Source organism: Macrobrachium rosenbergii, chromosome 3, assembly GCF_040412425.1.
Source record: "Macrobrachium rosenbergii isolate ZJJX-2024 chromosome 3, ASM4041242v1, whole genome shotgun sequence".
NCBI classification, from domain to species: Eukaryota; Metazoa; Arthropoda; class Malacostraca; order Decapoda; family Palaemonidae; genus Macrobrachium; species Macrobrachium rosenbergii.
This window is the reverse complement of record NC_089743.1, coordinates 33893698-33919638: the sequence shown is the minus strand read 5'-3', so window position 1 is coordinate 33919638 and position 25941 is coordinate 33893698. Positions and strand designations below refer to the sequence as shown.

Sequence of the window (25941 nt, the reverse complement as noted above, 5' to 3'; positions counted from 1 at the left end):
GTGACCTCCTCTTCAGGGAAGAGGTTAGGTCCCCAGATCGAGCTTTTAACGAGCTTGTTAGGCTCGTGGCGGATAGTAGCATCGGCGAAGATGAACTTCCTGCATTCCAGTCTGGCCATGATAAACTCGTACAAGTCCGACTGGAAGCCCGCTAGCAAGGACTTAGCCAAAACTTGGAAGAATGGCTCGTCCGAGCAGGAGACGGCAGTAGCTTCTGTAAGGCAGCCAGAGTTCAAGGACCGGGCTAACTTAGTCCGGGCCTCAAACTCCGCCTTCAATAAGGATTCCGGCAGCTTGGGGAGCTGCTCACTGAATTGCGTGGAAGCGCAGAAGGGGTCCAGCTTCCCGACAGTGAAAGTGGACGGGGCGTCCACCCAGAACTCATTACTTCCTGGGAATACCAGGGAAGTAGGGTCTGTTTCCCTTAACTGTGGTAACGGATTACCATCGAAGCACGCTCGGGCCGTAGCCAGAGCGACTTTGTCCAAGCAAGGGGTGGGTAGGTCTTCTCCCAGGGCGAACATCGTAAAGTTGCCCTTGAAAGGAGTCAACTTCGTGTTTTCTGCCTGCCACTCCGTCAGAGTGCGCAGGAGAGCCGACTGAGCTTGGTCCCTAGGGACGATGACAGTCTCCCTAGGAACCTTGTCTGACCGAATCCAAGCTTCCTCTGTGAGCCTCACGAAGCCTGGGTAAGGGGGCAAGAGATCGGGGGGGAAGAACTCCAATTCCTCCAACCGTCTCGTGCCAAGACCCTCAACTGTAAGCTTGCCATCATGTTGGATGGCCCGGAGTCTGGCGCCAAGGGTTACCGACATCGAACGCAGGCGGGAGGTCCGCAGTGTCGGGGATAACATACTGTGGTTCGGCTGGGGGTGGGCGAGCCATTCCCGCCAGTATGTTATCATGACTGGCCAACTTCTCAGTTATTTTGTCAAATCTGGAATCTAGGTCCTCTGTAAACTTTTTATAAAGTTGATTGGCAAAGGCCTCTGCATCGAAAGCAGGCTGGCGAGGAGGGCTTGGTTTTGCAGCCCTCTTACTCGCGCCTTTGCTGGAGGAACCAGACTTGCTCCCGGAGGCTACAGGTCCTGAAACCTTAGCCTTCGACGGGGGGAAGGGCGATGCCTTCTTGGAAGTCGAGGACTTGTAGCCCTTTCGCCTTCCATGAAGTCTTCAACTTCAACTTGGGGATAGCAGACGGAGCTCTATCACCCAAGGAGGAAGACTTCACGAAACCTGCAAATGAAGAGACAGATGAAACAGGGGAGTCAAACAGAGGGGGGCCCGCCCCAACAACCTCACTTACCTCACCACTTACCACCTGGTCCTGCTCTGTATTCATTGGTTCCAGGTTGAGATCCAAGGCGGCTACATCCTCCGAGACCTCAGCGTAGAGGATATCCACTTGGGGTGGCTGGGTCGCATCCCGGATTTGCTGGATGATTGGGGTGGCAAGATCTTCAGGCACTGCGGCCGCCACCCGTGCGCCGGGGTAAAGCAAGTCCCTCAACCTAGCGTCGAGGACGTAGGGCTTCCCCGACGGAACATTCCTGCCGAACCCAGCCACCCAGGCGGAGGGATTCAAGGCAGACTTTTGGAAGCTTCGTCCGCCTGTAAGGAAACCAACAATTAGCTAAGAACGAAAAAGCCAGACCGGGAACCTCATAAACAATATACAATATGAGGAGCATAAAACGGAAGAAAAAGACTGTCACTTACCGACTCATCCTGGACGGTTGCGCAGAGAGCGAAGCAAACCTCACAACCATCGGGGTGCCAAACAACCAGGTCGTCAAGTCGGACCGCACAACCAGCGTGGGTCCGGCATACTACGTGCCCGTAGGGTTGTTGAAGGGAGGCGGTACACCCCGGCTCCTCACAGCGAACAGTCTGTAAGTAGAAAAGTACATGAACCTCTCACCCTAAGCAATCTAAAGCCGGCAAGGCCGGGAAACTCAACTACAACCGGAATACTCCGGCGGAGAAGAACTCCCTTATCATAAACTGGGCCAATAAGCTCTAAATGCACAGAGTGGAAGGTAAGGCTTTTCAGACCCGGAGGACTCCGGGGAAAGAAGGAATGAGAAACCAGGAACTAACCATAAGGGCTGCCAGAAAAATAACGGCGGAGCCAGAGGTGTAGGACCGGACTCACGTATATAAAATAAATAAAGGAGCGTACTCCTGTAGATAAACAGACTTATCTAAAATTAATGAAAAATAATAATAACAATAACAAGTGACGGTAAATACTCCGGAGACCGGAGGGATCCGCTCCCCTTACATAATGTAAAACCTTCCGCCCTTACTTCCCCGCCGGAGAAACAAGACGGGCATAGTGCTCGTATGTTCATAACATAAGACGGAGCAATTATATTTTACCCTATCTACGTAACCCGACGGGGAGACGAGAGGTATGGGATAGTGACTCGAACACGTTCGAGCAAACAAACCACCAACCCCAACACAGCGAAGCTAGGGACGGTATGGGAGGGAGCGAATCCCTCTACCAATAGGAGGAGTCCCTGAACTCGGAGAAAACGCCATCTAGCGTCACCCGCGCGAGTAGAGCAAGGCTGGGGGGGAGGGGGGGGGGTGGAGTAGGGGAGAGAAGTAGGCTACCAGGAAGGGAACAGGAGACAGGGAGAAACATATCACCCGCTCAACTGCATCCATCCCTCCAAGAAAAATGAAACTTGGAAGGGTAGCCTACTACTGGGAGCACACCAACTTGAAGCCCGACTCCTTCCTAGGCGAAGCCTAATATGGACCTAACCTAGTATAGGCTAGGAAAAAGGGAGGAGTGCAGAAGGGAGGAGGAAGCAACAGGGAGAGAAATTTTGTGCCGAGAGCCAACCGGGATCGAGAAGGGGGGGCAAGGAGGCGACTAGCCTAGAGGAAACACATCCAAAGAACTCGATTCCCCCAAATGGAGGAAGAGAACTAAGGGGCTCACTCTGCCCACCGAAAAACGACCCCGGAGGAAACAGCAACCAAAACTCCCTCAACCTGATCTCCACACCCAGGGCAAGGGGATGGAAGCAAACAAGCCTACACCACAAAATAACCATCACACATAAAGAATTGGAACCAAAATGTGCTCAATAGGGAGCGTAGCCTACCTCGGGGAAGCGGTTAGATCTGAGGCTGCCGCTACCACCCAGAGGTAAACAACAAAAATAAAACAAATAAAATAAATAAACTAAAATAAAAAGAGAGCACCATCTCCAAGCATAAAATAATTAGCCTACTTGAGACCAAAAATAAAAAGGAACCCAACCTGGGGGTACCTGGACGGGGCATCACCCTAACAAAGGCCGATAGGCCAATGAAATGTAATTTCGTAAACAAAAAGGGGGGGAGCCACCGCAAGGAACCACCAGGAAGGGAACCAAGGGGTCAAAATCTATCTATAACGACGAGGAGACAACTCCAACCGAAAAGAACAGAAGGAGTCGCCTCGCGGTCGACATGGCTGGCGGGGGACGCCGTGGCGTCATAATAAGATCTCAATATTTATGAAAATACGAGACCATAACAGCCAAAAAATAGAACAAAACCCCACAAGAAGATGGTACTTAACTTAGAGATGGTAAAGCTGCTCGATGCCATCGTAGATGCAGAAAAAATCCAAATAAAGAGAGACGAGCACACAAAAGAAATGGATGCAGTCACGTGCTAGAAAATGGAATGAGGTAGGTGGTGCTGGTGTCGCCGTCCTGGCGGGTGTTGAGTGCAGGGGCTGTAACGGCTCACCGCTCTGTTCCGGGGATTTTGGTAGGGAGAGATCTTTCGAGTAGGTTTCCATGGTAGTGGTATTTCACTCACCCTTCTTTATACCGATGCCTTCCTAGAAGACGCTCGACTGGGGGTAGTAACCCCAGCTTTCCTGAAAGCTCTTTTTCTCTGGTATATCTAGCATTGTTATACCTAGAAATTCGTGCTGTAATGAAATTTCACCGGCTGACACGGGACTGAACTCAGAAATCACCAAATGAACATGGAGAAATAATATATCTACTTGCATAATAGCTGAGACTTGTTCTTGTTGACGGGCATAAAAAACACAGTTCTACACAAAATTTTTATTGTGTACCTGTGTGACATATTCATACATCCTTTTATTCTTCATTCTTCACATCCTAATTTCAGCAAAGAGAAATTCTGACAGTTCTTTCAATAACTGCCTCTTTCCTGTTTTAAGTGTCCAATTTCTGCAGTACACTCCCTTCTACTAAAGTCCTGTCACAAATTCAGTACAGGTGTATTGTTAACATTCCAGTATAATTCTTTAGCAAACATTAAATACAATGGCTGGACATGACCAATCAGGGTACTTCTTTGGCTTGGCTCCTTACAAACAGACCTAAGTTATTTCTTTCTATTTTCTGTTTCATCAAAGGCAGCTTGACAGGCAATGGCAACAGACAGGTAATTCAAGAAAGATCCCCAAATTGTCATCAAACATCGCTGTCTTGAAAAGATCCCTCTGAACTGTCTGGCACGAGGGATACACCTACAACCTGCCTATCATCATGGCCAGAGGCCCTTGCCTTCTGAGCCTCATCTCACCTGTGTGCATTGCATCTTGTCACTTCTCACCAAACTTGGTTCTGACATTATTTTAAATAAAACTTCTTCATATTACGTTCCCTTATAGAATTATCACAATGTTTGTTTTTGTCAAGTGGTCTCAATACTTCCTAGTTAGAAAATAAGGTTGTAATCAAGTACAGTACTATAACTGGTTACCAGTAAGGCAGCTGGCAACTCATAAATAAAAATGGCTCAAAACCTATAGTCAATCTCTTGGAGGTTAGCTTCAGTACAGTTTGGTCTTTCGAACTGGTCCCCAGCCCCCTTTTCTTGTAAATAAATTTGGAGGACTTAAATATAAATGAGTCTCTTTCAAAGTGACTCAAGAAATTTAGTCTGGAATTCAAGCATTAAAATAAATATATTCATCAGCAGTTCTAAAAAATTTATATTAGTTTATAAGACACAAACAGAGAATAGGTAAGACTATCTGGAGTATTGTAAAAGCACTGAGACTATGTTGCTGGTGTAGTTACAAGACTCCTGAAGGTGCTGAACAAACTGCCTGAAATGCAGAAAGGAGGAAGAAATGAATGCAATGGCCAAGTCCCATAATCCTATGTAGCTCTTCTTGAAGTTTTAGGAACTTTTTATTTCGTGGTTTTAGTTTGTGAACTAGCTTCATCACAACTTTAATAACACTATCAAGTTAAACATGATAAATAATTGGAATTATAAAACAGCTAACTTGTATCTGTAAAAATAAAATTGTAAACCAAAATCTGTTAATGTCCACCTTGGTACATCAACTTAGCCAGAAACACTAACACGTCAGCATAAAATTCACATGCATACACTTTGATTTTACAATAATTGATTAATTAATAAAATGAAAACACCTTAATTCAAATGTTAATTATGATAACATTACAAGTGTAAAGACGAGAGTTCGTAATTAAAAAACATTCTTAAAACACTTCAGATCATAATAAACTTAAAGTAATGAATGTTCGGGTTTTACAGTTAATTATTATTATTAAGATGGTTTAACCATACCACATACCACTGAGCTGACTATTAGCTCTCATTGGTCTGGCTCGAAGGATTAAGAGTGAAATATCAGGTCAAACCAGAGGTTTAGAACTGGGACCAAATAGGTCATTCATGTGATGAGGAATGAATGAAGATGAACTTTAAAAGGAAAAAATGTACAGTAGAACGCCGGCTCTCGAGGCTAATCCATTCCAGAAGAAGCGTTGACATGCGATTCGGTCGAGATCCGAATCAATTTTTCCCATAAGAAATAACTGAAAATGGATTAATCTGTTCTTGACCACCAGTCATTACCCTAACCTTGCCTTTTTATACAAACATTACACATAAACTACAATTAAATAAGTTCAAAGTTAAATAACTTACTGTATTAGACACACTTTTTCATTTTTAAATGTATACTGTATAAAAAAAACTGGCCTACATCCAATGCACCCATATTACCAATGGTTGACCAAGCACCATAGGCTAGGCCAGGTACCAGTATGTACTGTAACAGGTAGGCACAAAAACTGTTGCTAATAATAAAACATTTTAAAACAAGCGTAATTATTACACTAAATTAATAAAATATTAAAAATAAGCCAAATTATTTTTATCACAAGCTTAAGAAAAATTGTGTAAGTTAAGTCAGCAGCTTGTGGCATGAGCCGATGTAAACAAACCAAAGAGCTACCCTGGTGGCCTATCTCGTTAATACATGAATGTTGTTTATGTTCAGTATTAATTTATGGTAAATTTCATAAAGAGTCTACTAGAAGAGCGTATACAAAATCGCTAGGTCATTGATAAACATTAAAAAGTTTTTAGCAACTACAGTAAGGCCCATACCTTGACACTGATGAGGATCTGGATCTGTGGAGATGGATATGGCAGGGAGGTATGGAGAGAGCGTCATTGTTTGGTAGGGGAATCTCCTTCCATAAAAACCGGTCGCTGCTTTTCAGGAGTTTTTCCCTTCTTTGCCTTTTTTCACTGGGATCTGGCTGGCTTTCTTCTTTAAAAAAAATCGGTCTAATGTGGTCTGCTGTTAGTGTTTCTGTAACTGTTTTCTATACAGGTTAACTAAATTATCTTCAACATAATCAATAGCATGGTTAACCAGTTCCTTATCATGGTGATGCTTTTCAAAGAGCTCTTGGAGTTTCTCCCAGTGCAGAAGCACCGTAAGGGCGTCAAATCGCCTCTCCATTCTTGTTTCACTCCTCATATGTACATCAATCACGTCATATATGTTACTTTCAGATTCTTTATGTATCTCACTGTATGCATCATTGTACGGCCTTTCCGCCAATATATATATCTCCCTTTTACATGTGCTGTAATGCATTATATATGTCTTCTTATGCCTGTTAACAAACACAATTTCTGTATGGACGTAGCGGGGGGCTGCAGGTCGCCCGCTACCTTTCCGTCCGCTCTCTGCATTATAAACACTTATCGAGAATAATAAAGGATCAGTCTTTCACTTCTAACATTTCTTGAACCTCACACTGGTGACCCCGGAGTGACAGGTAGTACGGTTTTGGCCCAGCCATTAATGGACTAAAAATGGCCGCAGTCTACCATCAGAGAGCCTTTAGCGGACTAATTACAGCATCAAAGTTTAGGCTTCTGATAGCTCCCTCCGTGGTGGAAACCGTGCCATTAATGGACTAAATATGGCGCATTTTCCCGCGTTTTGTGCGTGAGTAGTGAAGATGTCGGAAGCTGAACTTCAATGCGAACTGGCGAGCATCGTCTGTATGCCCCTCTCACCAACAAAGCCAGATGCAGTCAAACTTCCTCCGTTTTCACGGCAGAACACAGCATCATGGTTCCTGCGCACAGACGCGCACTTTAGCATGGCGCGCATCTCAGACGATGCTATCAAATCCGATGTCACCATAATAGTGCTCCCAGAAGAGGTGTTCAACAGAATCTCCCCCTGGTTCAACACGCAGCCAGACAAGGTCACATATGCGGCCTTGAAGGATAAACTCATCCAAGCTTACTCCATGCCTGTGACCGAGAGAGTGCAGCGTGCACTCGACCTATTATCCCAGCCCCCTCTGAGAAGCATCACCCAGGGAAGCCTGGGAGGAACTACAGGGGGTTGGTAACACTGCCAGGCCGCGACGCAAACGGGAGGAAGAGGAAGGTAGACTTAACGAGAGCGATCTTCCTTCGGCGCCTTACACAGGAAGTTAGGGGTCAGATAAAAGACGCAGACACCCTCGACATGGACACCTTAGTCGACGCCGCCCAGAAAATACACGAGGCCACCAAGGCCTTGAAACATGCCGCCGCCCTGGGAGCCTGCAGCCTGACGGAGGAGAATGACGACAGTGAGGGAGACATCAACGCCGTTTACAGGAAGACGACACCATTCATGGAACACAGGACATGGTCAAACCTGGTGTGGTGCTTCTTCCACAGAAAATTTGGCACCAACGCCAGGAACTGCAGACCTCCCTGTTCCTTTTACAACAAATTACAAAAGCGGCCACAAGTAACAGCAGTGGCTGTGAAATTCAACTTCCCTTGACCAGCAGGCTTCTTCATCAGAGACGAAATTTTGAAACGGCGCCAGCTGGTAGATACGGGAGCAATGCAGTCGGGCTTCCCACCATCCGAGGAAGATTTAGAAAAGATACCTGACTCCACACCCGCCATCATAGCACCAAACGGAACTCCCATCCGCACGTATAGCACGACAACCTGGAATATCTCAATTCTAGGCCGCAGATACCACTGGCCCTTCGTCATCGCGGAGGTCAAGTTCACCCTGCTAGGTGCAGATTTCCTATGGCACCACGGACTTCTGGTCAACGTCGGAAGACAACACCTCCTTGACACAGGAACCTGCCACTCCCGTCAGCTCTCCACCGGACCTGGAATGCCCACCATCTGCTCCAGAGCCCCCAATGGTTTTACATCCCTCCTACAGGAGTTCCCGGACATATTCAAACCAGAGCTACGCCAGTCACCAGGGACTTCAGCAAGGCACGGCAACTTCCAGCATATCACCACGACAGGCCCACTGACCCATGCCAAGTTCCGACAACTGTCCCCCCAAAAGTTACAAAACGCCAAACGGGTCTTTGCAAAGATGGAACAGATGAGCGTCTGTAAAAAAAAAAAAAAAAAAAGCATCAAGCCCGTGGGCGTCTCCCCTCCACATGGTAAAGAAGTCCGATGGTTCATGGAGGCCCTGTGGGGACTATTGGCGCTTGAATTTACTGACAACACCAGACCACTACCCACTCCCTAACATGCAAGACCTGACGGGCACCCTCCACAGAGCAAAGATTTTCTCCAAGATGGACCTCCTGAAGTCATACTTCCAAGTCCCTGTGCATCCCGACAACGTCCCAAAGACAGCCATCACCACGCCCTTCGGGACTCATACATTTTCCTATTCCACCTTGGGTCTCAGGAACGCAGGTGCCACATCCCAGCACCTGATGGACAACATCTTGGGGGATCTGCCTTTCTGCATCTGCTACGTCAACGACATTCTCATCTTCTCCAGGTCCCCAGAGGAACACCTTCACCATGTCTGAGCCATCCTGAAACGTCTGCAGGACAGCGGACTAGTCGTCAGGTTCGACAAATGCATTTTCGGGACAGAAAAAGCAGACTTCCTCGGCCACAAGATTTCCCCAGCAGGAGTGAGCCCCAAGGCCTTCAAAGTAAAAGCTATAGAGTTTCCTGAAACCACAAACCATCAGGGCCCTTCAACAGTTTCTCGGGGTGATAAACTACTACCAACGTTTCATCTCAGACGTCACCCGCACTATGTACCCCCTGACATCAGTCCTGAAGAGCAAGCCAAAAACACTGACCTGGGAGGCTCCACAGCAGCAGGCATTCATAGAAACAAAGACAGCCCTCACCAATGCCACTACCTTGATTCACCACAACCCTGCAGCCGTCCTCAGACTGACAACGGATGCCAGCAACATCGCCTGCGGCGCATTACTCGAGCAACTAGTGAATGGCGTCCTCCAACCCTTGGCCTTCTTCAGCCACAAGTTTTCGCTAGCAGAGACCTGCTGCAGTGCCTTCGACAGGGAGCTGCTGGCTATCTACCAGGCCGTGAGACACTTCAAGTACCTGCTGGAGGGGACCGAATTCACGATCCTAACAGATCACAAACCCCTGGTGCACGCATTTGCAAAGCTGGGAGATGCGTGGCCTGCAAGGCAACAGCGACACCCATCTCCAAATTCTGGTGCACCATCAACTACGTCCCTGGCAGGAAGAACCCAGTAGCCGATGCCCTGTCGAGAGTAGAAATCAATTCCCTTCACCTCGGCATCGACTATGAAGACCTGGCAAAAGAACAAGCAGAAGGCCCAGAGACGGCAGACTACAGAACAGTAGTGACGGCCCTTAAGTGGGTAGACGTGCCCTTAGGAAACTCGGACACAACTTTCCTTTGCAGCACCAGCACAGGCCGCCCCGTCCCCTACTACCTGCCTCGAAGAGGAAGCAGGTGTTTGACATAGTCCACAGTCTCTCCCGTCCATCAGAGCGCACAACGGCGTGACTCATGACTGAAAAGTGGGCGAGGAGCTGCATCCAATGCCGGGCGAGGAGCTGCATCCCATGCCAGGCAAGCAAAACATCCTGGCACACAGAATCATTAAGTGTCCATGTGTCAAATGAGTATGGTCTATTCGCAGATACGTCAGAATGACTTGTGTGTGTGTCTCTCTCTCTCTGATATGATGAACTCCATTTTCCAACACAGGTATTTGTTTCAATTTATTATTTATAATTTCCTCATTCCATATATTTTGCCATTTATTTATAATGATTGTTTTTAGATCTCTTATATAATCATTAACTGGGATATTTACCTTTGCTCTTGCCCTGTGGACTGCTTCTTTAGCTGCTTATCAGCTTCATTTCCTTTAATCCCTACATGGGCGGCAGGGATCCAACATATTCCAATATTTTTTCCATTATTATACCATTTGTAGAGTTCAAATTTAATTTGCTGTACAATATTATTTTTTGGGTAGTAACTTTGAACAGTTTCTATAGCGCTTCTTGAGTTGCTAAAAATCACAAAATTATTGAACGACATTTGTTTTATCATTTTGATGGCTACTGCAATTGCACACAACTCTGCTGTGAAGACTGAGGCATTATCGGGTAAAGAAAATTGATATGTTTTGTTTTGGGATACAGCTGCATACCCTACTCCATGCAGTTATTTAGACTCATCGGTATTTAATGCGTAATGTGAACATTTTCGTCTTATATGATCAATGATTTTTTGTCTATGGTGTTCTGGGGTATATGAGGGACTTTTTGATAAATATTTTTAAGTTAATGCAAGTCTTTACTTTATTCATAGTCCAATGCAGTGGGAACTTCACTGTTGTAGGTAATTGTATAACTATATTTAGACACTCGAACAATCCATTAGCTCTAATTGGGAAAGGTGGTGAATGATTGTTTATAAACTTATCCCGTGGATCAAATAGATTTTTTGATGGTGAATCACTTGTCCTGATTCTTAATGCACTTTCATTGTTATGAATTCTTTATGTTGGAACAGTGGCAGTTCACCAAATTCAACTTGTACAGAGGAGACTAGTGAGGATCTAAATGCTCCAGTGCATATTCTTAGTCCTTCATTGTGAATTGGATCTAATATTTTCAGTGCTGCTTCTGATGCTGAACCATATATTTTATTTCCATAATCAATGATTGATAATACTGTTGCTTTATACAACATAGTACGAATATGTCTATCAGCTTCCCAATTGGTGTGCGACAGTTTTTTCAATTAGATTTAAAGTTCTTTTGCATTTTGATTTTATGTAAGTTATGTGGGATTTCCAATTCAGGTGTGCATCAAATATCAATCCTAAAAATTTTACGTTTTGGTTAACTGGTATATTATGGTTTCTCATTATTAATTCTATTTCTTCACCTTTTTTCCAATTTTTATTTTCATAAAACATGGCAGCTTGAGTTTTTTCTATGGAAAATCTAAAGCCTACAGATGAGGCCCATTCATCTATTTTTATTATACTGTAGTTTTATTAATCATTCACTCTGCATGCTTTATGGGTGATGCTGTATATTATATGGCAAAATCATCCATATAAATGTTTCTTTTAATTCCAACTAGTAGCATGTTAATGATGTCATTAATTGCTAATGTAAACAGAGTACCACTAAGGACGCTCCCTTGTGGAACTCCATTTTCAAGTGGAAATGTTTTGGAAAAAACATTAGCTATTCTCAGCCACATATGTTATTATTATGTAATGTTCTTAACATTGCATACCTCCATATAGTGTCGTATGCCTTTTGAATGTCAAAAAAAGACAGCTATTGTAATTTGGTTTCTTGCAAATCCTCTATGTATACGGTCTTCTAAATTAAACAGAGAATCTAACGTAGAACTATTACGTTGTGAACTAAACTGGATAGGACTCAAAATTTTATTTTCACGAATGTGCCATGTAAGTTGTGCATTTACCATTTTCTCCAACAACTTGCATATACTACTTGTTAAAAATATTGGTCTATAATTATTCACATTACTAGGATCTTTTCCAGGTTTGGGTATTGGAATTATCACATTTTGCCATTCACCTGGAAACAAGTTTCGAAGCCATAAATGATTGTAAAATTTTAATAAGTACATGATTTTGCCAAAGATGCTAGGTTGCAGATCATTTCAAAGCAAATATCATCACCTCCATGAGCAGATTTATTACAGATCAAGAGATCATATTCCAACTCTTCCACACTGAATTCCTTATTATAATATATATCTTCGTCTCAAAATTACGTATTATAGATTCTGCTTTATTCTTTATTTTTTTTTAAATGTTTGTCCAAATTTTGGTCACTGCTTATTTTGGCAAAACTTCCCCCAAGTCATTACTAATTTCAAAGGGATCTAAAATTTTTTTACCATTATCTAATATGGCTTGTCTGGGTGGTCTAATGTTTGTTCCATTGATTTTTCAGAATTTTTCCCATACTTTTTGAATAGATGTTTCGTTTGTTATTTCTGATACATAGGACCTCCATGACATTATTTTACCTTTTATGACTTCCTTTCCAAATTTAGCTGATATTTTGATATATAAAGGTTTTAATGCATCTATTTCTAATATAATTGTCATTTTTAATATATTTTCTTCCAAGAATGGTTTTGATGTATTTATTGAGAGCGATTTTTTGACGCATCCGTGCTTTGCAGAACTTTGGCGAGTGTTTGCGTATTTGTGCTGCAACAGGACGTTTGCAGAGATGTCTCAAAGCCGTCAGGACCGTGAAAGGCGCATACTGCCTGTCGGTAGTGAGCGTGTGAGACGAGTTTTAGACTGGGATGCTGGAGAAGGACCCAGCAGCCAAAGTGACCCAGCTTCTCAGCGCCGTGTTGTTTGCCCACGTGTGACCGAAGGCGACCAAGGACCACATCCCGTGCCTTTTACGACCCCTAGGAAGCGTCGGGGTGTCCTGAGGGGCATCCGTAAATTTTTGAAAAAAACTTTTTCCTTCGCTGAAAATCCTGGCATTTCTTGAGTCACCTTGTCGTAATTTTTTCGAAATTTTATATTATTAGTTACATAGTGTTATACATTAAAATGTGCGCAATTTCATGTAGAATACAACAAAAAATAAATCATTCTTTTAGCTTTTAACAGTTTTGAAATATTTTCATTTAAATCATGATAACTGACAATTTTAACATTCGGTCAATTTTGACTCGACCGAAATGCTAAAAAAACGCAATCGTAAGCCAAAATTCTTACATTCTAGTAACAATCAATCATTTACCTTTATTCTGCAACAAACGGAAAGTCTCCAGCACAATATTTCGATTTATGGTGAATTTTTGAAAAAAACTTTTTCCTTCGCTCCGCAAAAAATCCTAGCATTTCTTGAGTCACATTGTCGTAATTTTTTCGCCATTTCATATTATTCGTTACATAAAGTGTTATACATCAAAATGTGCACAACTTCATGTAGTATACAACAAAAAATAAATCATGCTTTTAGCTTTTACCATTTTTGAAATATTTTCATATAAATAACGATAAATAGAAAAAAATCAACCTTCGGTCAACTTTAACTCGATCGAAATGCTCGAAAAACGCAATCGTAAGCCAAAATTCTTACATTCTAGTAACAATCAATCCTTTACCTTCATTTTGTAACAAAAGGAAAGTCTCTGGCACAATATTTCGATTTATGGTGAATTTTTGAAAAAAAACTTTTTCCTTCCATCGGCGCGCGCGAACTCCGCTAAAATCCTAGCATTTCTTGAGTCGCCTTGTCGTAATTTTTTCGCCATTTTATATTATTCGTTACATAAAGTGTTATACATCAAAATGTGCGCAATTTCATGTAGAATACAACAAAAAAGAAATCATGCTTTTATCTTTTACCATTTTTGAAATATTTTCATATAAATAACGATAAATAGAAAAAATCAACCTTCGGTCAACTTTAACTCTATCGAAATGGTAAAAAAATGCAATTGTAAGCTAAAAAAACTTACAGTCTAGTAATATTCAATCAATTTCCTTCATTTTGAAACAATTGGAAAGTCTCTAGCACAATATTTCGATTTATGGTGAATTTTTGAAAAAAAACTTTTTTTACGTCCGAGCATTACGAATTCATGCATCATTTTGTGATAATATTTTCTCTGTGTTGTTTTAATCGTTTTACAATCTGTTATATACCAAAATCATCGCAATTTAGTGTACAATACAACTAAAAAAAATTAACTCATTAGCTTTAACCGTTTTGCTTACAGCGCGATTTGTATACAATTATAAACGAGTTTTTTTTCGCTGTCATATATTCCAATATTTATGATAATGATATTTTTTTAATTTCTGATGATGGTTGCATACTAAACTTCAGGCAATGAGAAAAAAAGGAGCCAAAATGAACTCTTAATCTTAAAAACTAAGCGTGCTGTGATTTTCTGAAAAAAACTTTTTTTCCGCTTCGGCGCTAACTCCCGAACGCTGCCGGCATACGGGAGACGTTTTTGTAAATAGGGCTTCGGCGTTTAAGGGTTAATGGCAGTATGGCCATATTCGCAACAGTTCTTGCATTATATGGGTTTGGAAACATAAGGTCTTAGTTCCCTGTTTAATCCTTATACTTTAATTTTCAAGGGTAAGGTTTGGCCACTGAACTTTATCTTTGCTATTTTGACTGATTTATTTTTGTCTTTCCAGCTTGGGACCTCATATATTTCGCAGTCTTCAATGCTGTTGTATCTTTTCTGTAATGAATCTAATAACATTGATTTTTTTTGCATTTCTTTTTCTAGATTTGGCAATATTACTGCTTTGTAAATTATTCACAGTATCATGCCTTGTAACACTTATATTTATTTTCTCCATATTTTTAATGTTTTGATAACTTTCCCACTGGATTCTAATTGTTGTTTCAACTAATCATTCCCATTTTTAAATTTGTCTTATGTGCATCTCCTGTGATGGGCATCAGTTCAACAAGCAATTTCCCATGTTGAATTTTCAAATTTTAATAAAGATTATTCTTTTAGGTAGACCTATAGTCCTTACAGTGGAGGCCTATGGGAATTGGGTGTATACTGTATTGTACATAATTTATGATGTTTATTAATTTATATTTTATTTATTTGTCTTATTTTTATTTTTATTTATTTATTTACTTTGATTTATTTATTTCCATTTATTTTTATTTATTTCTTGGTCAGCTTGCAAATTTAAAAACCTTGACCAGTTTTATTCTCCAAAGAGGGAATCAAAGTGAACCAAGGTTGCACCAGGTCTGTATTTTCTTCTAATTACTCTTTTAGGCTGAAAAGTTTGAACTAATTTTTGCTCCTTTTTTTGTTGGGGACACAGGCACAGAAACATCTGGCTCAAGGGAGAATGGTTCCATTGTAACAATGCCAGGTCCTTTTTTACAGGGAGATCCTTTTTCTCGCATGGGTCGTCAATATTTGGAGAATTTTCACTCTCCAAGGTGGGTGCCGAGGTTGTCATCTGTGCCAAAACAGTATCATCAGAGGGCCCAGGTGTACTCGACTCTTTATTCCTACTATTCATAAAGATCGAATAATAATAAAAGAAAAAAATAAAATAAACCTGAAAACTTTAAAAAGATATCATTAGCCTTCATGGAGTTTATTCTCCCACTAATGGCACAAGTGAGAGCAGACTCCCAAATGTCTGCGCCAGTACCCTACCCTACAGAGGGTGGCACAACACGATTAGAGTGGCCCAAGTATAAGCCAAACCTGCGTGCTAGGACAGAGTATTACAAGAATACAATCATCCCCACCCTAATTGTATTATGGGCAAACCGGATAGAATGCTGAGAGTCCTATCCCCAGAGCCAGAGACCCCTGGAATCCGTGGTCCAGCCCCACAGAATAGTTCCACCCTTGAAATATCAATTTGATATCTCTCAGGTCAGAACATTATCTGGTAGTTGATGATCCTACCACAGTTCCAACTATTCAGCTTCGGGTATAAGCCCAATCCTAGCTGTGATATCTTTTCCTATTTATCAGGTCCAATAAATTTTACAAAAAGTGGAAAATTCCACAAAATTAATCCAAAGAAATATATAATAATATATGAGACTCTTGGGCTCAAACCCAGGAACAAATTCCTGGGGTCCAAGAGCCCCTCACTATGTCAAGGTGGTCCCACATCAAGGGGGTTTACAGCTAAGGGAAGCCCTCTACTATCAGGGATGGTCTAACCTACAGTACTGTCCAACTAATACTTTGTTCTTTTTAGTAGCAATTCAGATCTGGTTTTAAAGTCTTAACTGGGAGTTTGGATACAAAATAAAGGAATTGTAATTTACAGGATCATGCTGCCTGAAAGGCATTCTATTTTTATATCATATATTCAAGTCCAAAAGATAAAAATACAAGAAACTAATCGTGTAAAAAACTTGAAAAACTTAATACCTTTCACTATGCATTTGTACACTTTCCACTGTTTATTTACAAATTGAATTTTTACACACTTTCTTATCAATAATATTTTGTAAAATTCCAAAAATATATGCAGTTAATTTTAAAATTTTCCATAATGGGGAATCACTTTATTCTCCCATATCCGTTACAGCATATATATCCTACCTATACTACATATTCTGACAACAGGTAATTACTAAATGAGAGACACACGTGCAGGAAATTTAGAAAAACTAAAGAGCCAGCTATATGGAGAATAGGAGACTGTAATTCATAAAGAAAATTTTGAAACCTCTAAAACCTAAGAGGGAAATTATGTTCCTACTTTCAGACAGAATTTTGGGCTGGAGGTACCGTATTAGTTACCTGTCACCATCAATAGGTAAAACACTACATTCAAATGGCAAGGTATCTCTAGCAACTACAATTTACTGTTAAATACTAAATATTCTGGAAAAATAATCTGTGTTTTGCGACAGTTCTCAAACCAAGTTAAATTGGGGTTAACTAAACAATACAGAAAAGCAGTTGAGTTTAAAAAAAAACTGCTCTTTTGCAAGTTGTGATATTTATACTGTATCCTACGCTGATATAACAAACAGATCATTTGTATGCACCCAACTTTGGCTGGGCCTTTGAAAAAGTTAACATCATCTATTTGCCCGTTTTGTTGTGCCTGATGAATACTTTATACTATCTGCTACTGGAGTTATGTTTGTGATTACAACAGGTAAATTTTTATTCCATAATTAAAAATGTTACGACTTAATGGTTATCTCTTTTATCTCATCAATTTGAACCCCTTTCTTCTATACCACTTATGTTGCAAATGAATAGTCACCATGACAATGGTAGCCAATAATGTACCAGTTATAGTCGACCCCCTGTATTTGTAGGGGATAGGACCACAACCACCTGCGATAAGCTGAAATCCGTGATAAGTTGGAACCTCCACTTTAAAAACGTTTGTAACTGTCTATTTTAATGGTTCAAACACCAAATATACCTTAAACTATCACCAAAAAACACTCTAATATTTCAAAGTCATCATACAACATTAAAAATATATGGCTTACAGCAACATGTGAGAACTATCACGTTACCCCTATATTCAGGCATGAACATTTTCTTTCACACAGCATTCAGGGGAAAGACTGGTAATTCACAAGAGAGAGAGAGAGAGAGAGAGAGAGAGAGAGAGAGAGAGAGAGAGAGAGAGAGAGAGAGAGAGAGAGAGAGAGAGAGAGAGAGAGAGAGAGAGAGAGAGAGAGAGAGATATGCACATTAAAAATATTTAATATTAAGATTACGTAAATCATATGGGTACTCGCCAGTGTTCAATACTGACTAAGATGATGGTGATGAGCTAGCTGTGCATTCCGATGAATGAATGAATGATGATGTGACTGCACAACAAGGCAGAGGAGTTATATCTCCTCCGGGGGCAACTCTTCCCCTTCTTCAGGGGTTTTGGGAGGCACCATCATGTTGACATACTTCCTCATGCTCACTATGAGGTTATTATAGGGCTCCATGCACGCATCAAGGGCATTTGAAACATTTAAGGAGCGTGCCTTATGAGGATCCCATTCCTCTACCATATGCTGCAGCTGTCTGCCTTTCCTTATAATTTGGGACAGACATCATATTCCTGCTCGATGAAGTAGATGGTATTCTCACTCAGGCAATAATGGGTGGCTACTTCAGTGTGATTTTTCCCTTCACTCAACATCATAATAACTTCTACTTTCTTCTGGTGCGTCATAACCTTCCTCTGGCACTTAGGCTCTTGTTCAGATGCAGCAGAAGCAGCAAGGCGTTTAGGAGTCACCTTAGGAACCGATTCAAAATGATATGCACTGATTAAAACCATGCAGTGAAACAAACAGTAAAAGCCTACGTAGTGAACTGGCCAGAGATGCTGGGATGCTGGGTCATTTGCAAAATTGTATACTTCGCATGTCGTGTACTACACATACTGTACATTTTATTGATATTTTGCAGCTGTAAGATGATTTTGAAATTATATTAAAAGTGTTTTAGGATGATAGTTGAGCATATCTAAAATACATGGGTAGTTTGTAGAACGACGGGACTACAGCTGTACCTTCGAATGAAATGTTAGATTTATTTACGTCTGTGGAACCTGTCAGTCATTATATTTTCATGTTATTTTCATGACTACATTTCTTACGACAAAAAAATTATTTATTAATTTTCAAATATTACAATAATATTAATGCAAACACAGCAAAATATATAAATTTATTTATTAAATGTTCACCCCAAAACCACCCCAGGACTTCCAAGTGCAAAGCTCTGGTGAAAATAAATAAATCTTGGGGAAGCTGATATATTACCTAGGTGCAATGCTACTTGACAAGCTACTGGCTGGCATTTGCAAAGCAGCCAATCCAGGAGTGCCATTCATCTCCCTAAGTATTGACTGGTTGTGTATCCCCATGACTTTCTCTGAGGAATTGTATGAAGCACGCATCTCTGTCAGTTCAAAGCATTTCCCTAGCCTGTGCGAACATTTCGCTTGTATCTGTGTACTTTCTGCATCTTTCTTCGCAGTGTTAATCTGTATAATCGTGGCCTAAGATGCCTGCAAAATGCCCTGCTCCTTCTAAGGCTCTGGCACAGAGCCTTAGTGTCAGGTCATGACACTCCATGAGAAGCCAGTCATGACGCTCAAGAAGGCACAACTTATGAATACGTTGAAGGAAGGGAAAACTTATGCAGCTATAGCCCACTATTGTGGCATGAATGAGAGTACCGTGAGGTACATCAAGAAGAAAGAGGAGATAAGGAAGGCCATGAGTATTAGATTCTATAGTAGTGCCAAAAAGGTTTCTACTGTGCATGATAGGACCATCATGAGGATGGAGTCGCCCTTGGCATACTGGATCACAGACTACCGTAAGAAGAACATCGCCCTTGACAACATCACTCATGAGAAAGCATGACAACTCTACCAGCACTATTCAACTGGTGGCGACACAGAAGGCAGCAATGTACAGGAGGCAGGCATTGTAGGCTTTAATAAAGCCACTGAAGAGGAAGAAGAAAACAGAGAAAGAACCAAAAGCAGGACCATCGTCAGCTCCTCTGGGTTTTCAGGCCAGCAAGGGGTGGTTCCACCATTTTCAGAGGCAGTTCCAACTAAAGAGAGTTTCTCTACATGGAGACGCGGTATCGGCAGACATGAAAGCAGCCACGAAATATTCTGAAACCTTCAAGAATATCATTAGGATCAAGGGCTACCATCCAGAACCAGTGTTCATTATGGATGAGACTGGCTTGTTCTAGAAGAAGATGCCTTCACGGACATACCTCATGAAAGACAAAGCCAGAGCCTCCAGGTTCAAGGCCCAGAAGGATAGGGTTACCCTCATAATGTGTGCCAATGCTGCTGGCTTCATGCTGAAACCAGGCCTCATTTACAAGCCTGCAAACCCCAGGGCCCTTAAGAATAAGAACAAGCACTTGCTGCCTGTTATATGGATGCACAACCCCATGGCCTGGATCACTAAAGTCCTTAAGGATCACTGGTTCATTTAGAGCTTCATCCCTCAAGTTAGGCAATACCTCAGTGACTTGGGCATGCAGTTCAAGGTGTTGTTGATTATGAATAATGCTAGTAGCCACTCTCTGGATCTTTATTACAACGGACTCCAGTTCGAGTTCCTCCCTGCCAACACCACCTCTCTCCTCCAGCCGATGGACCAGGCCATGATCCGTGCCCTCAAGGCACTCTACACCACAACTCCCTCAAGCACCTTGTGAATGTAATGGATGCTGATAGTGAATTTACGCTGAAGGACTATTGCTGTAAATTCACAATTGCCACATCTGACCGTAATTGACTGATTGTTGAATGATATGAAAAAGGAGACTCTTAAATGCGTGCTGGAAGAAGTTGTGGCAGGAGTGTGTTCACAATTAAAAGGGCTTCTGATAAGGCAGTCCAACTGGGAAGGATGCTTGGTGGAGAAGGCTTTATTGACATCACCGAGGATAAAGTAGGCACCCTCACTGATGCCCACTCTGACCCCTTGACAGCCCAGGATTTGGAAGAACTGACAAAGTCAACCAGCAAGGAAGAAGACACGCCAGGTTTAGGGGACGAGTAGGAGGATGAAGGCTTGTCTTTGGAATGTCTGTCCCGACTTATGAGGATGATCAAGGAGGTGAAGGAGGTGGCTTTGGTATGGGATCCTCATATGGAACGCTCCATAAAGTGTTCAAATGCCCTTGATGCGAATATGGCGCCCTTGTAAAGTCACCACATCGGTGCCAGCGTAGTGTTTCGGCGGCGCCATTAATAAGTCTCCGCTGAGCATGTTTTCTTTGGTGACTTCCCATTTTCTTCAAACTCAATTAGTCACACCTAAAACGTGCCAGGTCACGCATTTTTAATCATTTTTACTTTATGCGTATTTATACAAATGTCACACATTGTGTATCACATGTTTCTTCATTCACAGGCATCAAGACTGTATCCATATTGTAGTTCTGTATGTTTTGTATTGTAATTTGTACTCGTTCACTGCATATTATTGTTTATTGTTTCGACCTCAGGTCACAGTCAATTCCATTGTCTCGCGGGTCGGCGTCAGTCGGCCGCTATATAAACTGCCTGGATCTGTAATAAAGTAGCAGTAACTTTTACCTGCTCGTTTCTTTGACACCTTACACCCTATAATAACGTTTTTTTCAGCATGAAGTAGCAGCAACAGCAGCTGCCTATCACCATGTTTCTCAAGCCCATGAGGAAGGACCCTCCAAAGCCTCCCGAAACCCTTGAAGAAGTGCCTCCCCAAGCCCCTGAAGAAGGGGAAGAGGTGCCCCCCCAAGCCCCTGAAGAAGGGGAAGAGGTGCCCCCACAGGAGATGTAACTCCTGTTTTGCTTTGCTGTCATATCTTCATCGTCATTCATCGGACTGCAAAGCTAATTCATCATCATCATCTTTAATCAACATTCATCGTTAGAGAGTACCCATATGATTTAATATTATTATTATATTATTACAGGTACAGTATTATTGTTATTATTATTTAAATATTATTTAATCTTATTATTATTTATTCTTATAAATCTTAATACTGTTAATATTTGAAAATTAGTACATAATTTTTTTATCATAAAAAATGTATAGTCAAATACAAAAATTAACGAATATTGCTCTACAAAAAATCCACATAGTAGTGAATTTTCCTCGATATACGAGGGTAAGTCAAAAAGTTCCAGGAAAAATTCAATATACTCTTTATTTAAGGAAATTCAAACATCATTTTTCTACATATCTACCATCTAACTCTATACACTTTTCAAGGCGCTGTTTCCACCTCTGCAACCCTTCTTTGTAGAAATTTGGGGCCTTTCTATTAAACCATGTTGAAACTGCATGTTTAGCAGCATCCAAATATTCAAACCGAATCCTCTTAAGTGTTCCTTGAGTTTTGGGAACAGGAAAAATCTGAAGGAGCAAGATCAGGACTATAAGGAGGATGTGGAAGAGTTTCCCACCTAAATTTCCATAGGACTTCTCTTGCAACCCTTGATGAATGTGCTGGAGCGTTATCATGATGGAACAAAATTCTGCGATGTGCAACTTTCCTCGACGTTTTTAGCCAATGCAGTCTTCAGTTTTTGCAAAACACCTTTGTAGTAGTTCCGGTGATTGTTTTTTGTCCTTCAAGGAAATCAATCAAAATCACTCCTTTGGAGTCCCAAAACACTGTTGCCATAACCTTCTGGGCAGATCTCGCCACTTTGAACTTCACTGGTGCAGCTGAACCTCTTGGTAACCATTGCTTTGATTGAATTTTACTTTCTGGGTCATATTGATGGATCCAAGTTTCATCTCCAGTAACAATCCGGTCAAAAACTCTGATTCATTTGATTCAATCTTCATTAAAACTGCAAGAGAAAGTTCAGCTCTTTGATGCAGTTGGTCTTCGCGCAACGCTTTTGGGACCCAACGTGCTGAAAGTTTACTCAAACCAAGATTTTCATTTAAAATTGAAAATGCGGAACCATGGGAGATCCCAGTTTCATTAGCTATCATATCGATAGTAATCCGACGATCTTCATCCACTAGATTCTGCACCAAAGCCACAATTCTTTCATTTTTGCAGTCGATGGTCTTCCCTCTCTTGGGTTGTCTTTGAGGTCCTCCCGACCATCCTTAAATCGCTTTATCCAATCATAAACAACTGATTTAGATGGAGAAGAATCTCCATAAACTTGTTGCAAAGCTTCAATAATTTTTCCTGGTTTCCAATCAAGCTTGGTCAGGAACTTGATGTTAGCTCTCATCTCAAAATTTTTATTTTCCATGGGTTCAAGAAGTTACTTTTCTGAAGCAGATGTTAACACCACGGTAGCAAGAGGATGACTGAGGTAACAAGTCTATATGGATCACTACATCACAGATAATTGTTTACCAAGTATTTGGGTTGTTTCATTCCTGTGTAAATACATCATTCAACAATTTTTCCTGGAACTTTTTGACTTACCCTCGTATTTGGAGATATGTTCCAGAAAAAAATCTGAGATTAATTAAGGCCACAAATAAGCGGAGGTAGATTGTATATGATGATGCATTATTTGGTACATAAGCAAATCACAAAATTTTTATATATTTTCAGTTTAAATAACAGAAACAATATAAATGAACAATGTTGACTTCTGAGTTACAAATCTAATAATACCTTCATTCATAAAGAAAAACAAATTTGCTGAAATACATCTACCTACCCTTCCTTAACTAACCTAACAGAGGCACTGCATCTACTAACAGTGTGGGCATGTACTACACCCTCCTGGAACCCTCCCTTCCACACCCTTACCTTGGGCAAAGCATCCTATCTGAACTGGGGAAATGTTACTATAATCAGTGCTTTAATTTCTCACCCAAATGGAGTTCATTATCACTAATGGTTGATGGTCATTTTAGTACTTTATTACTTTTTATTTCCTGGAATGTGAAGGCCTTTTCTTTAAGGAATGAGAGGGCCAAGTTATTAAGCACTGTACAGTTGTACCCCCATATCTGTGGATAATAAGTTCCAAGAGCCCCTGCATATGTCTGAAACTGTGGATAGTAGTGAACATATTATATAAAAGAGTACAGTACTACAAACACACCAATCATACAACAACCTAATGATGCCCATATAAACCCCAATATCTCTTAAAATACTCATTGTTGGTCATCCTTAATAAAGAATACAAAAAATTATGGATATTTCCTAAAAATAAATACGGGCAGTCCCTGGTTATTGGTGGAGGGTTCTGTTCCTGACGGCGTGACGATACAATAACTGAAAAGCACTGATAACCGAAAATCAGCAATAATAGTGCCAATCCAAGATTATCAGCACCGATAACCTAGAAATTTGGGCACTGATAAGCGGGGATTGGCACATATCGGCGCCGAAAATCCTGTTATCATCATCTCTAGACAAGCGCCCTAAAACTGGATCGCCGATAACCAAGGCTGCCGATAACTGGGGACTGCCTGTAATAAAAAATTATGGAGATTTCCTATATAGTAAACAGGGAAAAATAAGTATTTGAAATTAAAACAAATGAACAATTTATGATTATGTAAGGGACAAAAGGTAAGGCACAGGTAATAGTGTTGCCCGACACTTTATTTTGATAGTGTTTTTGCTTATTTATATGATGCACACAGTTCAAGTTATTTAAAATCCCCCCCTCTAAAGCCAACATTAGGTAAGTGGTTCAGTGGATAGCTGATCAGTAAATATGGGGCCCGACTGTATTTACCCGATAATGTTGGAAGGCTTGGGATATTTCAAAATCTCACTCTGATATGATCATCATCTCACAATGTGTTCTGTTAACTTGAGAGGTCATGCTGGGATAAACACTGCATGCATGCTTTCTTCCACCTATTCTTTCTTCATGGAGTTTGTGATCCTGTGTTATACATGATAGCTTTTTCCTGTTTATGAAGTTAAAATTTCATAAATTCTTATGGTTAGGTATCCAGATGTTTTCTGACTCCTCCCAATTTTGACCACCTGATATCTTCAGTTCACTCAGGTTTTTTCTTTAGGACTTTTCAGTCTCAATTTGATGTGAACAACATCACTAATTGTTCCGTTACTTTGCTAGGTCATGCTGTCACAAACAATGCATGAATGATGTCTATCACCTCATTTTTTTCATGGAGTTTATGAAACTGTTTCACTTATAATTTTCATTTTTTTAATCCAACTATGACTTTATAAATTAATTGCATTTTTGCTTTTTATCTAATCAAACTGCAAATTTTCATGGTGAAGTATTCAGATTCTACCCAATTTTCACTTACTGTTATCTTTAGCTCAGTCAAGCTGCTTCATCTACAAAGACCCTCCCAGCTTTATCATCCTTGATAGGGGGAGGGCTTAGAGGTCAATAGCTAGGGTCTGATGGCCTGCCCTTCTGAGGTGTACTGTATATTTCCAACTGCTTATGACCTTTGCATTTCAACTACAGGCAGTCCCTGGTTATTGGCAGCCTCGGTTATCGGTGATCCGGTTTTACAGCTCTTGTCCAGCGACGACGATAGCTGGATTTTCGGTGCTATGTGCCCATCTCCTATTATCGGCGCCGATCCCGGTTATCAGAGCCGATAACCCAGGATTGGCGCTATTATCGCCAATTGTCGGTTATTGTCACACCATCGGGAAAGGAACCCTGCTAATAACCGGGGACTGCCTGTATTCTATTGGTGCAATTCACTTTCTCCCCAACTAAAAATCATGGTTTCCAACTTGGGTCACCACATACAAGCTGGATATAGAAAGGTCTGGGAAACAAAAACGAGTGGCTTTCAACAACAACAATGGCTAAAAATACATGCAACACAAAATATTAATACTGTATATCATATGCAAAGAAATATTTTAATTAGAAAAAGACAGACAGATGGGAACATATCAGATTAAGCACCTCCAAAAGGCATTCATTAATAAATAAGACATGAAGCTGTAATTACAAAAAAGATCAAGATAGCAGCAAATTACATTGAAGATCTCTAGCAAATATTCATTAATAAATATGTCAACACATCAACAAGAAAGCTATAAATTGTACACAATGTCTTCATAATTTTATGCTACATCTGATGGACTTGGCATAAAGGAGAAGTTTCTCATATAAAATATTTATAAAAGTTAACAGTACAAAAATAACATAAGAAGTGTAGACTCTTTGTAAATGATACCCAAAAATAGTTAACATATTTTTGTGGAAGGGAAAATAAAAAAAGTTAAAATTCAAAGACATACCATTGCATATATAATAGGAGCTCTTGGAGGATCCCTTGTAAAGGTAAGGTTACTTAGTGGTGCTGAGGCTGACACAT

The 25941-nt window shown here is 41.0% G+C and overlaps 1 protein-coding gene across 1 annotated transcript in view; it reads right to left on the bottom strand.

Moving 5' to 3' along the window:
• The window catches only part of LOC136850788 (calcium-activated chloride channel regulator 1-like), a 308332-nt gene that overhangs the window by 46958 nt on the left and 235433 nt on the right, over positions 1-25941 (bottom strand). The window contains exon 12 of the mRNA XM_067124788.1: positions 25865-25941. This exon is cut by the window's right edge and continues 109 nt beyond it. Coding sequence (XP_066980889.1) covers positions 25865-25941 — 77 coding nt within the window. The remainder of the gene's footprint in view (positions 1-25864) is intronic.